General features: G+C 41.3%; 1 protein-coding gene across 1 annotated transcript in view; it reads left to right on the forward strand.

The window, feature by feature from the left end:
- Nucleotides 1-11,597, forward strand: part of LOC109998383 (protocadherin-1) — a 201,237-nt gene extending 189,640 nt beyond the window's left edge. The window contains exon 5 of the mRNA XM_065958569.1: nt 7,350-11,597. Coding sequence (XP_065814641.1) covers nt 7,350-7,774 — 425 coding nt within the window. The 3' untranslated portion in view covers nt 7,775-11,597. The remainder of the gene's footprint in view (nt 1-7,349) is intronic.
- Nucleotides 11,598-18,892: the final 7,295 nt, after the last annotated feature.

Raw genomic sequence — 18,892 nt, forward strand, 5'->3', positions numbered from 1 at the left:
ATTGATTATTCAACTCTGTTTTTTTTTTTTTATACTTAAACCATACTTTGCTGTGAATATGTAGAGCCTTATGGCTACTTGATCACCTTTGAGGCTTGTTTTCTAGAAGAGATTAGTTTGACTGTGGTTCTTTTTTATAGATGCACATGTCTGGAACACAAATGATGACCAAATCCTTACATAAATGTTGCAAATAATGCCTCCATGTTGGTTGAATTAGTGCTGTGTTTGTGTGTGTGTGTGTGTGTGTGTGTGTGTGTGTGTGTGTGTGTGTGGGCTGTTGGAGTCACCACTGATTGCAGCGGGGGAAGCAGCAGCAGCAGCAGCAGCAGCAGCACATCATTGGCTCCCTCCTGGACTTTTTTGAGAGTACAGAGCAAGCTGCACCTCCTCTCACTCCTCTATTGTTCCTATAAGATAAATTGGAGCCATTGTCATCAACAGAGAAAAGCAATAATTGAAGGTTTTCCTGCTGCAGCTTTAACTGCAGCATGAACACACACACACACACACACACACACATACGGCAGCTTCAAAGTAATTAAACACATTAACACTTCAAGCAGGAGCAGAAAAAAAAAAAGAAGAGGAGCTCTCTTTTGTGTACATTCGCTTCCATTTATCACCCAGGACTGAGCAGAGCGAGGGGAAGCATGAGGATTTAGCATATCTCTGAGACTAAAGTGATGGAGCGGAAAAAAGAGGAGGAGGAGGAGGAGGAGGAGGAGGAGGAGGAGGAGGCGGAAGAGGAGGGAAGAAAGAGAGAGCCAATCCGCCTGGGCTCTTTACTTTAGTCGACAGAGTAAAATGTCAGATACTCATCTGAAAATTATTTTCATTTCATACCACTGACATCCTCCCGAGCAAGGACTCTGAAATCTAATTAGTTTGACCGGAAAATGGTGACCAAGGTAGCGGAGTGTGTTATGCAGAGGGAGAGGGCGTCAGGGTGAGCGAGGGTCCCCGGGGGTTAACTGAAACTCAGGAGTGCAGATAAGGGAAAAAAAAAAAAAAACTCAGGAGGGCTACTCCATTTTAAACAGCCCTGACTAATAGAGGCAACCTTGAATCCGGCGTCACAGCCCTCTGACAAGTGCAGCGGCCGAGCCTCGCCGAGGGCTCCGCAGAGAGAGCGGCGCAGATAGCGGTTCCTCCTTCGGGGGTTACCGCGGAAACTTTTCCAACTTCCTTTAAGTACTGATGAGGACCCTGAAATAATCCACCAATCTTGCCTCCACTCCCACCATGTTACGCTCTGTAGTTAATGGAACATCACACAGTTTAAAGGCCTCATAGACTCCCCCCTTGAGGCTGCAGAGTTCATCAAACCCTTAAATGTTATATACTGAAAATACTGATGATTTAGCTTTTCTTCACTGCAGGAAGCCAAGGCTGTCCAATACTGTCACTAGACATGATACTTGGTCATTTTGCATCACTTGGAGTAACATCATGTCTCTGGCGCTGGTTGAGCTAAGTTGGTAGAGCAGGACGCGCCCCCTGTACAGAAGCTACTGTCACACAGGTCACAGGTTCAACTCCTGATTCTGGGGCATTCTGGTGCATGCCATCCCCCAGTCTCTCTCCCCACATTACCTCTCTCTCTCTACATCTGTCCTACTGAAATAGAGACAAAACCTCAAAAGATGTTTAAGACATCTTTAGATATCCAATGTGTCACATGCATAGCAACAGCACTGTAATCAAAAATCATAATCTTGGAGATTTCTCGTTGGATGAATGTCAACATTTCTTGCAGATTGGTGAATACATTGCATAGTGAGCCTTTATGGAAAAACTGATGAAACACTGTAGAATTCATATGATGATTTGGCTTTCCAAACTGGTCATGACATGTTGAATCTACAACTAACTCTAAAAAAATAATCATTTTTGGGTTTTCATTATTAGCTCTAATCCAAAAAGTGAAATTACCCGATTAAGGTAATTGTCGAAGAGAGTGATCGACCAGCAACTCTGGTGGCTTAAAATAAAAAAAGAACCTTTTTGGTGAACATATCAGCGCTCCCCCCAAAGAAAAAAACAAATGCAGCCATTAGCCTTTTTCAGCTGTTTACCAAAGTAATCCATTGGAGCAATTCCAACACTTTTAATACCCACTGGTCATTTAGACCAAAACTAGGGGACCTGTTATAAAAAAATACCAGATAACTTTATAGTTACAATTCAATTGATAGTTTATATAAAAAACAGTTACTGAGAAAAATTAGATCAGAAAACTGTTAAATAATTACATTAATGACATTCTGAAATACACAAGAGAACTCTTAAAGTTCTGCATTCAATTCTTGACTGACAGAGCTGTCAGATGTTTGAGGCTCAGTCGCTAATGAGAGTCGGCAGCAGACAAACCTGCTCTGTCAGCGGCCTGTATCAGCCTCTGATCAGCTTTCATATCGACTTTGATGATGATGATGATCTGGGCTGCAGGTGAGAGGCGGCGGTGGCAGCTCATGTCCAACCCCCCAGAGGAAGACCTTGTTATCCAAAACTGTTATTGATCTTGCATCTTCGCCACAGCCCACCCTAACCGCCCAAACTCTTCCTCCCTTCATGCTCGCCAATTAGCTCCTTCTCAAACCAGAGCCAATTAGTTCTTGTTCTTAATTAGGACGAACAAGACCCCTGTCAGCCCAACGCTTAATCCTGTGATTAGAGCTACACATCAGCGTGCCAAAGGCCTGGACACAGGGTCACTCTCTGATTGGCCAACAATTTATCTGTTTTTGCAGTTTTTTAACACATTTTGAGTCATATGAATGGACGCACATTGAAGGATGATTTCTAGCGGTGCAACTATGTGTACATAGTTTTATTCTACATCGAGTCTTTGCTTGTGCATGTGAAATATACAACATTTTCTAAAACTGGTATGCTGATGAATATAAGTATGATTTTGAACATACAAGGGAAGTAACCAGACCTACATTTTAAACAAGGTTATACACTGAAACAGGGATGTACATTCCAAGAGATAGTTGCTCGCATGAGACTGCTAAAATTGATATATAATTGATATCATAATAGAAAAAGCCTTTATTCTTTTTTGCAACAGGGAGCTAAGGCTTCAACGTTTTAAATCATTAAGGTTTTGTGCTGCTCATTGATATCTAAAGATGACTTAAAGTGAATTTTAAAATGTGAAGCCCCATGCATGCTTACTCTGCAGGAGCCATCCTCAATCTGTATAGGGATCAATCTGTAGTTGCTTGGATAATAGTACCTATAATGTTATCAAATAAATGATTGGGCATTTCTTCCAAAAACAGCAAAACATCCAAACTGTGCAGATTTTAGGGATATGAAGCATTTAGATATACTTAAAGAGATAAAACAGCAGTAAGCAAAAATTGTAATGTAGGAGTAATATTTCCTTGGATGATCAAACACTTTTGCGCCCTGCTGATAATAATGAGAGTATAACTTCAAACATCCAGCATTATAACTAGTTTTGGATCAATATCTTTTATGTCTATTATGCAACATTTAACAGAAAAAGATTGCACTTTGCTGGATGTAATCGTCATGCATAATACTGCTACTGTAGCACAACATTGACTGTTTAACTTTAAAGACAAAGTAAAAATTCGGCTACTATACATACATTTAATTTGTCACAAAATATAAATAGACCTTTCTCTTTTCATTATTTATCATATTCGTACCATCTCGGTATGCGTTTGTGAGAAATGTAGGACATGAGTTGCGTGCTTTCATCTGAGATGAGGCGTGGAAAAGACAGGGTTGCACTGAAGCAACAGTTTGATCACACCGTGCCACCACAGGAGTGACTGAACAGAAGGTGAGCTTTCTGTTTATCTCCTCTTAAACTCGTAAACATCACCTGTTCAAAGATGGCTCCCCTGAGAAAGACGCTCCACTCTGACAAGTGTCGGGGAGCTTGTGTAAGTGACAAACATAAACAGACAGAGCGGAGAGTCTTCCAGCAGGAACAGCTGTGAGTGAACTCAGGGAAAAAGAGCACAAAGTGGACTCATCATACAAAAAAAAAAAAAAAAAAAAACACAAAAATGGAGACTGTTGACATGAGACATTTTCAAGCTTTGGATGCTTTCTTTTAAACCTCTTCCAAGACGAGCCAGTTCATTGATCGCACGAGACAGTCTGATGAACATGATGATTGAACAGCACTACACTGAAAAAGAAATAGATCTTAAAATTGATTTTGATGCAGGAAACACCTTCAAAACAGGACAGGAAGTAAAGCAGGTCTTGTATTAAGCTCCTCGTCATGCCTGGTGATATTATACTTTCGGCGCTAATTCCAAAACAACTTTCTGATGCAATTAGCCCAAACCAGATGTCACACAGTAGGCCTGGAGCTTGTTCATGCCCCGGGGAATCCGGGCCTTGGGGCAGTTTGGGGGCAGAACACTTTGCCAGACTTGTATGGAGACCATGAATACCAAAAGCTAATTTAAAGGAAATCTGACCAGTTGTTGCAGCTCTCGGAGATATTCACCGACGTGTGTTCTATCAACTGAAGCATTAAAAGTTGTTTCTCTGAATAAAAGTGAAACCTCGCAGAATGGCTTATTGGCCCTCATGAGTCCAGTTGGTGATCAGAAATGAAAACGCAAAACACACCTCATGAAAAGGTAGACGGAGGCAGCTAAAGTTTGGAGTTTTGAATTGAGAGTAAATGCCATACAGTAGAAAACAATACAGATTATTTCAAATATCTAATTACATTACATTACAGAGATCGACCTTTTTGTTAAGTGTAACAGAAAGTATCTCACTTTTTAAAATCCTTCCTGTAATGTTGTCAGATACTTGGAATAACAGTCTGAGTTTAACATAGACAAAAAAAACCGCTGATTGCCCTGATTGATTATTTGCAGCCATTGCAATCATTATATGTCTAAACAGGGCCTATGGTTTTTTAAAGAGGGATAGTGTGGAGAGTAAAAAAAAACAAAAAACAATGGCTCTGAATATATGCACGGTCACAGACCTAACAGAATGGTGGATTGAACTCTGCCAGTTGACGGCTATAGAGCTGTGCCTGTGGTGGTTGCTACTAGCAACAGAGTGTTTAACTGAGGCCAACTGCTGGTGGCCAAATTTGCAGGTTCCAGCAACATTTAGAGACACAAAGTCAGACGGGTCAGAGGTTCTGAGCTGTTGTTAAACAAAGTTTCCCTGCAGGCTGCGGTCCAGCTGCACTTGGCTGCTGAGTCCTTCCTCTGTTGTTGTTGCGGAAGTGAGTCAAGTTTCGAGTTTGTTCAGGCGTGCAGCTCTGAGGACTTCTTGCTCTATAAGCCTCCTGCTGACACCACGTTCAGAGCAAAAGCACTTATTAAACAGCCGCTCTGAACTCAGCAGCCACTCGCACATGACTTAACATTTTTTGCAAGCACCTTGCTTTTGCATGGGAAGTGCTTAAAATCCCAAATCCACGGCAGCGGCGGTCGTGAGAATGTGGGGGGAAAAAAAGAGAGACGGAGCGCGGCCGCTACTCAGCACTCCCTGGGATTAGATTGTACACATCAACCCGCAAACAGACAGAAAAGCCGACTGTAGCTCCTTTTGCAAAAAAAAAAAAAAAGGAGGCAATGAATTTAAATTATGCATGAAGCAGAGGGCATTTTGGGAAATAAGCGCCATTCCCCTGGAGAACCAGCAAACCCCCGCTTCTGCCCCCTCCCCTGCAAGCCCCGAGCCTCCAGTATCAAAGAATGATCTAATGTCACGCACGGAAGAAAGGTTACTTTCTGCATACGCATTGATATTTCTGCTTCCATCTCTGACCTTTTTCCATTCTAGGCTGTGATTTTTTAAATGCGAACTCAGCCCCGCGTCCGCCTGTCTGTCAGATTCTGTCTGTCCACCTGCCCGTCTCAGAGACTCGTGATGAGAGTTCAATTCATAAAATATCATATCATGAGAAAAGAGGAAGAAGGCGGATTCCGTGATCTTCACCGAAGTTGTTCAAAGGAACAGGGATGCAGATAAAATCCCTTTTTGAACCATCTCTTGTGTGTGTCATCTTTAACTGTATCAGTTTGTTGAGGTTAAGGGGGGGGGGGGGGGGGGGAATCACAGTCTTGTTATTTTTGCCTTAATTGGCTGTTTGTGCAACATAATTAACGTTTTAATGAATCTAAGCATGTTTCTTTGCTCCTTTAAAATCAGATGATCCTGTTTCGCGCCCAGCACCCTCCGTTTGATATGTGGGTTCCATCATTCAGCAACAAATTAAGCAACGTTCTTGGCACTTTGTGAACCATAAGTGAATTTGAAAATACACACAGAGAATTCATTTATTTCCCTCAAATGGAGAGCCGTGTGTGTGCGCATGTGTGTGTGCGTGTGCATGTGTGTGTGTGTAATGATAGAGGGATAATGACAGTTTTGCGCTGGTTGAACTGTGATACCGCGCTCTCAGGTTTTCTGGTTTTCAGGGAACCGACGTAACATTTGCTTTGAGATCTTCGCACAGAGAAAAAGAAGGAAAACGTTCAACAGGAAACCTTTATCCATTTTCTGTCAAATACACTTCTTTAATCTATCATCCCGACTTTTAACTCTAAAATATTCAAATGATCTGGACTGCAGCCAGGCATTAAACAGAATCACTGAGCATCAAAAAAAAAGCATCCATGCACAAGAGTACACACAATAATTAACATTAAATATATCAATTCAATAGAGACATGAAATGGAATGAATTGAACCAATTAAATATATTTCTTTTTTTAGAAATAACAGCCAACATGAAGTTAAAGTTTACTGTGTAATTACAGTACTGAAATCCCTCAAGTTAAAAGCCAGGTATGACATTCATTGATTTTGCTATCCTTATTCTACATAAAACAACATTCTTCAACCATGGGATCAAGCCAATTGTTTCCATATCAGTTTTAATGATTCCCTGTGTTTAAAAGTAGAAAGAAAACCAAAGAACTCACAACATCATTAGTGAAAAAGGCATTTTTAAAATGTGTCTTTTCAGATGGAATCACTGAATATCAAAGTCCTGCTGTTGATTGATGTCAAGTCAGAAATGACAAAAGACTGCTCCACACCAGAGGCCAAGGCCACATGGGGGGTCCTTGGTATGGCAACGTTTGGGAACCCCATGTCTAAATTGTTGTCAGAGGATAGTCAACGGGATTCGAGACTTCATACCAAATTTCCAAGCTAAAAGTAGAGATTATTAGACGTCGGTTCATCAGCCTGACACAAAATATCACTTATTACTTTGTACCTCACCTTCATCTCTATCTCTTAACCCTCCTGTCTTTTCCCGTTGGATCCTTGATACTCATCCTGCCTTTCTTTCTTTGTCATTCTCTCCGTAGACCTCAGGCCTCTTCCCGACGTGGCGATGACTGGTAACTGCACCCGCGAGTGCACCGAGTATGGCCACTCTGACTCCTGCTGGATGCCCGGCCAGACTTCCCCCAACCGCAAGGTGTCCATGAATGCCCCCGCGCTCTCCACCTTTGTGCCTTACCAGGAGATGGACGGGCAGGAGCAGCTGATGGCCAACGGCAGCCCAAAGCCCATGATGATGGAGGAGCGCGGGACAGGGGGCGGTGGAGGAAGCAGTTCCAAAGTGGCCAACATGCGGTTTATGACGCCCTACAGCAGTGCCTACCCTGGGGGCGGAGACTCAACCGGTAAAGACTGTGGGCTGGAGGAGATCCCGCTGAGCCAGGCGGTGGAGTATCACTCAGCCACCACTCCAACTGGCCAGACCTCGAAGAGGGAGATCTACCTGTGAGGGCTCAACCCTCCACCTTAAAATCCCCAACCACCTCCCCATGCTCCTAATCATTCCCCCGTTGCTGCTCACCATCACTTTTCCCGCCCCCCTCACTGCCGCCCCCTGTGCCTATTACTCGCTGTGCTGCAGCACCGACTCCTCTTCTTCCTTTTTATAACTGCATCCACCGAAAAGGCTTTAGACCCTTGCCCCCACCTCGCCCACTGCCACCGACCCTCCCCCCTTCTAGAAACCAATCAAATGTAAAATAGAATGAATTAAAATGAATTGAAGAAAACACACAGCTCCTGCGGCTGTGGAAGGAATGTAAACTACACCACATCGTTGTGATAATTTAATGGGAAACTATTTAGCTACTCACGTATTTGAGTTGGATTTTGTGCGTTGCTTTAGGCTATGTCGCTGTGTTGGAACAGAAAAAGAAAAATCACCTTCGGGGGGGAGAAGGGAAGGAACTTCTTGTAAATCCTACTTAAGTATACTGTGTAATGCTATGTATCCTGAATTATTTTGATTCTTTTTTTTTTGTTTGTTTGATTTACTTTACACTTTTCTCTTTCGACTCCGGAGCATCTGGGAAAACATTTTTGAGCCAAGTTGCATCAAATCAACCGGGCTCATTTTTATCAGGAACAGCTTGTCGCCAACGTAAGACGTTCCAAGTAACGCGGCTGTTTTCCACCCTCTGGAGTGAGAACTCTGTTCATTTATTTTTTTTCGCTGTGAAGAGGTCTTTTTTCAGTGTACAGAGCTGTAAATACTACAAACAGTGACAGAGGAAACTGCTGTGGCTGTGAGTGTGGATCCGTCGCTGTCTGCAGATCTTACGTCGCATTGATGGACTGAAAACCGTCGCATGTACAGAGAAACGACACCGCAGGCGTTCACCGTCACAATGCAGGAACCTGGACGCTTGAGCATCACCGACGGTGCCGAGTTACAAACAAAACTTTGGTTTTGTTTTTTTTTTCCTCTTCTCTACAACTTCACTACACAATATGATTTTTTGGTTAATGAGGGGATAAAATCATTAGAGGAACATGATACCAATTAATTCAGGACGGAAGGAAATCTGAGTTCTGAGAGCTTCAGTCAGGGGTTCGGTCAAAGCCGAGTACCTGAGTACCATTGTTATTATTAATGCTCTTGTCAGTAGTTTGCCATAGAAAGACAGTTTGTTAGCAGGTAAAGTGTGCAAAAGAAAACTATTAAAAAGATGTTCCCTTAAAAAAAAAAAAAAAAAAAGAAATTCATTTATAGAAATGCAAATTCAAACACGTGTTATATGATATTATTTTCTCACGTCGCAACATTCTCATGTAAAAAGTCAAACTGTGAACTCCTGCTAGCTTTCCTGGCAGTGTTAATATTAGAGTGGGAAAGAGTAGTGGAAAAAAAAAAAAGAATTAGTGAAAAACTGAAAATCTAGCAATTGTTCAGTTTTTTTATCAGGCTTACCGTTTTGGTTTTTTCGAGCGTCAGCAGTGTGAGATTGGATGTTTGTATTGTTTTTATAGCCCAGTAAACTAAACATTTTTTGGTGACTTTTCATGCAAAACAGTTGTAAACATCACCTTAGCATCCGGCAAATGAATCCACAAAAAATGCATTTTTATTTTTAATTTTTATTGTAATGACAAGAAATGACACAATGAACCAACAAAGTAACAGAGAGCCTACCATAGACAAAGTTTAAAACTTAAAGATTGTCCTATTTTTTTGCACTCAAAGAAAGTCAAGAGGTCATTCAAATCAAAAGGGTTCATCCTCTGGGGGAAGCAGGAATGTGATCAGTAACCCATACGGCAGGCTGGTAATCGGCTTTGACATGTTGTGAGCAGAAGTTTAGCATCAACCATTGTCTGAAGATCAAGATGCATCATCCTCTGGTGGTCACATGAGGATGATATTGAAATGTCTGGAAATGTTTTCCAGTATGCGTTTCTAAAAGGAAAGTCAGGGAGGTTATTGGAAAGGGTTCATCCACAGGGGAGCATGAATATCATCAAGAAATTTAGAAAATGTCAGTCCAATTGGATGGTTGGATTGCAGTGTTTCTGGAGTTTAGGCAGGCAAATTTATGCTTGTTGGTGCGAGGAAAAAATCAAAGGAAGTCTTGGCAGTATTTGCATTTTAATCCTCTGAACGTCCACAGCTAGTTGTCTTATCAATTTTCCATTAGACACATAGATCGACATCCCATCATAGTGATTTTAGAAAACCCATGGCTCATTTGTATGATTCCCAAACAAAAAAGTAATTAAAACAATAAAAAATGATGTCAATGATTGTCAGAATCGTCACAAAACAAAAGATTTGAACATTTAATAGACATTAGGAGTGCTTGTTTAAAGTGACTATTGTGGTTTCAGAAACTATCGTAGCAGCACATAGCAGCTGTATCTTCATATATACGCTAATGATAGTGCTGCCAGTATGATTGCACCTCCACACATCCCAGCTGTGAGTGTGTTGTTTGTGCTAACAGTGCTGAATGTTTCCCCGCTGAGTTTTCAAGCTTGAAGGAAGAGCTCTCCGGTCAGAATCTCCTCTCGTTAGTTCCCACCTCTTTACCTCCTCAGTGTGAGGCTGAGCCGTTCGTTGTTAAGCAGAGGTATTTATTAAACCTGTTAGCTCTGTGCAGCGGGGGGAGGTGGGCCTGGCTTCCTGTGGTGTCGCAGCCGCACAGGAATGCAGGATTAATGACACCTGTACAGGCTTCAGTCCACTAACACCCACTCCGCACAGCGCAGCGCAGCACAGAAACTCTAATTACAACCCGAGGCTCTCTGCACATCACCGGCGATCATTTGCGCCAGTAAAAGCGAGACGCTTTAAAGAAGTCCATTCATTCTGCGCCGGGTGTTAATGGCTGCTGAGGGTAATGTGAGATTTCACCTGTAGTGATGCACACCAGCTGAGACCGGATGGATGAATGGGAGGGCACAGTGAGAGAGAGAGAGAGAGTGCTGCAAAAAATCTCCCTAACAAGTGGTTTAGTCTCATACGGAGCCCTGCAGCTCGGAACAAAGCAGAAATCAGCCTGGAGAGGGAGATTTCTCCACTTGTTACCATTACAAACAGATGTTTTCTTACTTCGTCTTAGGTCCAGTGAAGCCCCGTTATACAACTGAGTAGAAGAGCAAATAATTGCACATTTTCTTTTATCATTAATTCCTTGTCCAACTTGCAAAATGGCCATTAATCAGAAAATGAAATGACACTGAAAATTGAATACTCCACTCTTCATTTACATGGATGAATATGAAGAATGATCATGCTCTGTTTTGAGCATTTAATTTAGCTTATTAGCCAAATATGGCTCTTATGATGGCTTCTTGTGTGACCATATGAGCAAATTTCTAGTTTGTTAAGTTTCAAATAAATTGCATCGAAGGTATAAGATAATGTGTTTTATTGATAATTTGGCAAAGCCCTCTGGGTACAGAAAAACCTCACATCCATTTGGTAAAATGTTGCCTGCAGACGCTCTCTTGTTCTGCATTGTTTGCTGCTGTCTGGCATCATCATAAAACATGTATGAGGACGTATCCTTGATATGAATGGAAGATTGGAAGGCTCTGCACACACGAGCTGAAGGAGTACACTCACTCACTTGTGAATTCTCTCCACAATTACCTGCACTGTTTACACATCAGCTCAAAGTGCATGAAATGGACTTTGTACGACAGAGGTTGGCAGATTAAAGTCTCTTCAATGTCTAGTTAACTGACTCAGACACCGGTGTTATAACATGCAGCTCCTCTGGGTGATGTCCAGACAAGGTCAGTAGGACAGAGCATGTGTGTGTGTGTGTGTGTGTGTGTGTGTGTGTGGGGGACTTCTGTTAAGATAGTAAGTCCAAAAAGAAATCAATCTCACCTCTTCATGGCGTAAGACTTCCCCTGATTTCGTAAAGTATTCATTTCTGGAAACTTTCTGCAACAAAGAAAGCTTCTGTGGAAACAAGTGGGGATTATTTCTCCCGTTCTGGCAGCGATGTTTCGACGGCTGGGTATGAAATTAAATGACTTGTCATTTGTTTTTTTGGGTTTTTTTTTTGCAGTGTGTGTGAAGTGAACATCCAGCCCGCAGAATCACTGAGGGAACATCAAAGCGACGCCGCTGGGCTGCGACGCCTTCGAGGCTAAAAAAAAAACCTGAAGCAAAATGGGCCGTCTTCTGGGTCGCGTCGGGGTCACACTATCTCGTTTTATTTGGCAAACAATCGGCTTCAATGAGCGTGTCGGACGGTTAATCCACCCCCCCCGCTTTCCACCACTTTATTTTTATCCTTTTTAAACGCCGTGCTCTCCCGTTTCTGCTGTGCCGCTTAATTGCTTTTTATTGTTCCCACATTTGTTTGTAATGTGTTGGAAGTCAATGAGCAAGATGTTAGCGCGATTCAAAACACCATTCCTCCGCTCGCTGAAGGTGATTTGATTTATTGTCGACATATCTGCCTGTTCAGAAACCACACGCACATAAAAACACACACACACACACATACACAAACACACACACACAGTCACTGTATTCCCCTGCAGATAAATCAACCATCATTCAACCAACGTTCAACCCTCCCTGCGACAGAGATTTAGAGTTCACGGGCGCCACCGCGGTCCCTCGTGCTCCTCGTCTTCCTCTGGTGATTTAACGCCGACGCTCAGAGCTCTGATTGATTATTTAAGGCCTAACATGGAGGTCCACATTGACTCTCCTCCTTCCTTTTCCCATGGCCACGTTTCGCTGTTTCACGGTAAACAAGTCATTTTTTTTTCGCCTCCTCTCTCTGACGCCGGCGCACCGCCCGACCAGCCGCTGGCCTCCCAGGTGGCCGCTGTGTTCTGCTGTCTCAGGTAAAGACAGAGGAGAGAGGTTGAAGTCATATAGTGTAAGTTTAACCTCAACTCTTTGGCACCAATTAACCCCAGATGAAGAGAAGTAACCTCTGGTGACCTCCTCAAGCTTTTGCTGCTTGCACCTCACAGCACTGCAAAGACCGCTCGTGTGTGTCTGTGTGTTTGTGTATGTGCCTACTGAGAGATTCAAATACTCTACATGGCCAAAAGTATGCAGTACAGTCGGTCCATCATGTCTCATGCCATGTGATGTTGGACACAGAAGCTCTAGAAATGTCACCTTGGCGGGTAGGCTTTGAGTAAGTCTTGCTTAGCATGAACAGAGAATTTGTGAAAACTAGAAAAAATCGACAGTTTTCCCTTCACTCAAAAGTTGCAATTACTGTGTTGCATTTCCAGCTATGAGACTGCACATGTCTGCAGAGTTAAAGTACAAAACAAACAGTACGTGTATGTGTAAAGACAGTCTTAAGGCCTCCTGTAAGGCTACAAACACTTCCTGCTCCCTGAAGGAACCAATGAAACCCCCAAAACAACTCCCTAATCCCCACCATCAACACAACCACCAGCAGCTAGCTACCCATCAGCCCCCAGGAGAGCTGCTGTCACACACACTGACAACCTCTGTGAGTGTGTGTGTGTGTGTGTGTGTGTGTGCAGCAGGTGTGTCTGCATGCAGAGCATCCACCTTTTGTTCTACTGCCATCACATTTAAAGTCAAATCAGTGACTGGCAGACATATGTTTGTGTTTCTCACATCAGCAACGTTTTACACAATTTGAGAGACAAACTGTCAATAAAACAGAGATGTGATGGCTCATCTTCAGTCAGCTGCTGCTCCTCCTCACAACATGTCATGCTTTACCAGATATCTTAGTAAGGCTCTTCCTCTTCCTTTTTTATTATCTTCATATATTTAAAAGGTAAAAGCTATTGATCATAAGTTTGGAATTCAAAAAGAAAATGCATGTCAGATCTGAATGCACATGAATCTTCTTTACTTTATTATTTTAAAAACACGACACTGACTTATCTTCTAAACCGCTCCTCCTCTAACTCCAAACACTGCTTTACAATACAAATGCGGTCCTTAATGTAAAATGCTTTTTCTATTTTCAAGCAAAGTGCTTTGCCGCTCAAACCCGCTGGTTTATCCTTGATTTATTATTAATACAGAGTGCACAAGTTCACTTCTAAAACACTTCATAGACTTACTGATTTATGACTTAAATGCATAAATGTCTTCAAAAAACACTTTGGTTTACTTTTAGGAACTTATTGGTTTACTACTGACGGGCATTATTTATGTATGAATCCACTGCTGTACTTACAGAGAAATGTCTAGAACACAGACTGCGTCTCAAATTGTGGATTTCATTTTCAATTAAGTTCACTTAATGTTGCACTTATCAGTGTTTCACACTCTATCAAATTAACTTCAAAAGAATCATTTGCTTGACTTACCTGCTGAAGAATGTTCTCAACTCTGCAACTCTTCAGAGATTTTAAGCTTCGTTTTTGTTTAGTTTTAGTTTGGCGGGACATACATCCTGTCTGGTGACATCACAGCGTTTCCAGCTGCAGCTCTCATGATCACGTATATGACATTAAGTATCAAGTAGCTGAAAATCCAGATGTTTGGCCCAGGAGTCGGTAGAGACACAACCTCAGAATCAACTGGCTTTCATCTGAACGATATCTGAATAACCAATAACAGACACTTGGCCTTGGACCACCCCTTGTTTTCTTTTTTATTCAAGTCCGACAGGCAACTTAAAGAGCAAAAATTGGGATGTTATCAAGACACAACTTACTTGAATGTAAATGTAATGATAGCCTGGTTGACTCTCACATCACAGAAATGTTTCAACTCAAAGGATTTCAGGATCCAGGATCCATTTCTTTATACAATATATACAGAGCACACTTTGAGACGTAGTCTGTATTTCCTACTTTTACTTCTTTGATTAGTCGTGCGCTCTAGTTGTGAAATCTTCTGCTCTTTTTGAATCTCGTTGTCGTAGCTGTGAGTTCAGCTGTAGGTTGGAATCTGCTCCTACATGGCAGTTAAAATGTGACTTTTTTTGTTTTGTTTGTTTGTTGGTTTGTTTTTTTTGGGTGTGTGCTGTGTACCAGAAGATTCACTTTGTTTAAAGACACACACAGGAATGATTTTTTTCTTCAGTGTTCCCCCTCCACTCTTCTCCTCAGTGTGACTGTCAGAGACACAATGAGTCTGTCCGTCACTCTCTCCTTCTCTCTGTCCACTTATGATCAGTGTGGAATGAGTTTGGGCCTCTCATGTCATTTTTGTTTCTAGGTTTGGGACTTCTGCATTAATGGTGTTAAGTCACAGAATTAAGAGCCAACTTTAAAATGATACAAAGACTATCCAAATGAGAGAAGTTAAGCTGCAGTGTTTTTTAGGCATGTCTGTATTTCAAAATAAGAATATTCAAAGATAAGATTCTGGCTCATTTTCTTCACTCTGGAGGCAAGAAAACACAGCTTTCTTCATCAGTAGAGTTATTTTGGCACTGGAAAATTAATATATATGTCATATATATTATATAAATTCGGACAAAAAGTTCCAGATACCAACTGAAACCCCTCATGGTTTTTGTTTTCCTTTGCTTTGGTCCCCAGAAATACCCACATCTTTTAACACAAATTAGTGCAACTTCTTTAATGAATTTCTTTGGACCCTCTTTTGCAATTTCCAACCTCTCCAGAGTTTCAAGACTTTTTTTCGGTAACTAAGCCCGATTGGACTTTACCCTGGGTAGCTTCCTCAGAAGAGTAACTACAGAGCCACAAGAGACACTATATCACTATCTTAGCAGAGGCTAGAGTAGTATTCTCTAGACATCTTAATTCACTCTGACATGAAAAATCTGCAGAGTGCACCTTTAATAAAACATGAAGCTCCTCCAAACCTGACTGCTCTGAGGGCCTGTCACCTTTGTCTATCTGTTTTCCAAACTGATTCATTCTCCTGACGATGAGTGCCAGGTTTCTGTCTGTGGTAGGAGCATTAGAAATCACATTTTCTTTGGGCAACAATTAATACTTGGACATGTTTCTTTTTTTTTTTTTTCTTAAATTAAAAAAAATCAAATGTGGATCTTTGAGATGTGTCTTCCAAAGAACATCTTGCAGAATATCCTGTGGTTTTGGTTAATTTTCATGAACACAGTCAGTTAATTCTGTGACTTCAATAAAATTGAATCTGAGCAAAAGTCTGACTCCTAGAACAACGAGTGAAAGCACGAGAGCAGCCGACTTGTTTTTCATGAAACCATGTGATAAAGTTTGCAGTGCTTTGCTGTTTCTTTTGGTTGTGTATTATACTGAGGCTGGGGTCTTCAGCTTGAAGCATGAAACAAGCCAACTTTATAAATATACATTTTTGTTGTTGTCGCAGTTGTTTTAAAATCAATGTTATGGAATCAACACTGCTATAGAGATACTGTATGAATATAAATGGTCGTTGCTGTTTTTTACCAGATGCGGCGGTGTGTACATGATGTTTTCTGAGCGGGGCTGGACTGGACTCTGTGTTTTTTTCTTTTTTTTTCTTTACTTCACCTGTACCAGATTTCAAACAGAATCAGACTCAAATCAGACAAATTGTTTTCAGAGCCCAAACAGGATGACAGGCCACTCAGGATGTTTAGAAAGTACGGAAGTTAAGAGCAGCCATCCAAGCTGATGATAATGTTAGGGTCATTAAAAATCATTTAGCCTTAACGGTAATAGGAGCATTAGATAAACTATATTCTTAACAAAACAGAAAGAGGATAAAGTCATGACGACAATATGAACTACTGTAAAAGGGCACACAGTGTTTTCTGTTGTACTAAATTCATGTTTCTGGCTTTGGAAAGTGCAATTTAGCCCCATAATTTAGCAAATGAAGACATCCCTTAAAAGTTTGACATGTGATGTGACGTTAAGATAAGCAAAAACAAAACAAAAAACAGGATTGAGTTTAGAAAATAATCCCAGGTTTATGATGATACATCAGACCATCCTTTATATTGAAACATAGAACTCATTCATTACCGCAAAATATCTCGTTTGCTAGATACCTGCCATTTAAAAGATAGGTACAACACCTGATCTATGAGTGTAAAGAAAAATGTTCTTGGGAAAACAGACTTCGAGAAAGCTACAGTGGCCGCTCTGAGCTTCCGTACTTCAACAATGACATGGAACTTTTTTTCTGTTTTTCTTTAACTCGTGTCAGAAAACAAAAAGCCGGAGCTGCCGAAACACTTTTGTCTTTGCAGAAAGTCCACGTTTGTAGCCTCAGTGTTGGTTGGTTATATTTATATAGGAACAATGCTAGTGATGCCTTGTTTTTTTGTACAGTTTTATGTACATGGAAGTGTAGGTTTTTAAAAAATGAAGATTCAAAAAAACAATATATATATATTCAAACGCCGTGAAGGAAATTTGAACCTGTAGGGTTTTGTTGTCTAAAGTACCGTAGGCTTTTTAAATGTAGGAGTGATGAGTCAGGCTCAGAGCGGAGGACGACGGCTTCTCTCCTCCAATCACACACCGGCTTTACCGTTCTGTTCTGTCATGTTCGTCCGAAGACAAACTGTACATTTCTTTAGTTTCTTTGTTTTCGTTGTTTGTTTTTGGGGTCTTTGAGTTTTTTCTTAGAGGAAGTTGGGTGATGTGTTTGTTTGAGCCTCATCTGTTCTCTTTTGATCAGCATCCGCATGTTTGACTTTAAAAAAATAATGTGGTCTTTTATTTTTGCTGAGCAAATCAAAGAAATGATATCTTGTAATTACTCCTTCCTTATAGCTTTACAATAAAATACATTCAGTCAAAGGAAGACAATGGCTGTCAATCTGTCCTTCTGTCCTCAGATGTTTGTTTCTTCACTTAAAAACACAAAACACAAGTTATGGCTTTCTTCTTTAGATGTAAATACAGTTTGCATTCCTGCTTCTTATGGCTGACGTTGCCAGTAAATTAAAATTACAATAATGTATCTGTTTCATAAGCAGGGATTATGTGCACAATTGGTTGTCTATCCAGTCCCATATGAAGTCATAATCTGCTTTCATATGTACACTCCTGAACATTTCCAAAACATTTCAGGCAGTCTTCACCTGAAATCCGTCTGATCTGGCTGTTCAACATGCACCTCACAGCGGAGGCTATCCCTGTCACACAGGAAGGGGGGAGGGGATGATGATCTCAGGAGAAAGACCTGACTTAAAGAGAACGATGCAAGAGAAGCAGTTAAAGCATCAGAGTCCGCTATACGATGCTATAATGGCAATATTTACCTTTTAATCAATGCTATGTTGAGTTAGATCCCAAATCCCAATATCAACAAAAGAGCGGCTAAGAACATACTGGCAAACAGAAAACATAATGCTGCCCTTAAGTGCATATAGTCTATGGTCATGCACTGACCTAAGGTTATAAAAATCACCATTCCCTCCCACTGGCTCGAGGTGAATTCTCCTGATTATATTCTGCTGTGTTCTCACATCAGCTCACTCAAACTTCAAGTGGAAATTTTACTAGAGCCTGGCAGGAGAAACTCTGGATACATGCAGAGTGACACAAGTGAAAAACTACAGGAGTTTGGGGCGCCAGTGGCCGACTGGTTGGTTTGCGCGCCCTATGTACGGCTGTGGTCCTAGAAACAGGGCAGCCTGGGTTTGAATTCAGCCTGTGGCTGCATTCCCCCGTGTCAATCCACACGCAAAAGGAAGAAAAAGGAAAAAACTTCAGGAGTTTTTCAGGAGTTTTGTGCAAGTGTGAAAGCAGCAATAGATTTTAAGGCTTCATGTGGACAATCACTTCAGAGAATACTTCAGAGAATATTGAAAATCTTGTCATCTGGTCCCAATGGGCTGATAGATTAGCTTCTTCTTTTGAAAGACCAATAGTCAGAAAAGTAGTGAAACTCCATTTGGTCCGCTGTTCTTAAGCTTCAATGATCCGTTTATTCACTGCAGTTGTAACTTCAATGACTGCTGGCTCTTTCCATGGTGCTGAAACGACAGGTTCTGACTCCAATTCCGAAAACATATTGCAGAGTCCCTCTCTTTATACTTATTAATTTACATTTGCAACAACCGTCGTAAACATAATGCATTCCTTAGCCCCTGACCATAACTGCACCCATAAAAATTAGACGTCTAAACCCTAACATCCCGCCTTAAAAATGCCCTTACTCCTACCAGTTAAAAAACAAATTAGCTTTCAAAAAGACTGC

Source organism: Labrus bergylta, chromosome 9 (assembly GCF_963930695.1).
Source record: "Labrus bergylta chromosome 9, fLabBer1.1, whole genome shotgun sequence".
Lineage (NCBI taxonomy): Eukaryota > Metazoa > Chordata > Actinopteri > Labriformes > Labridae > Labrus > Labrus bergylta.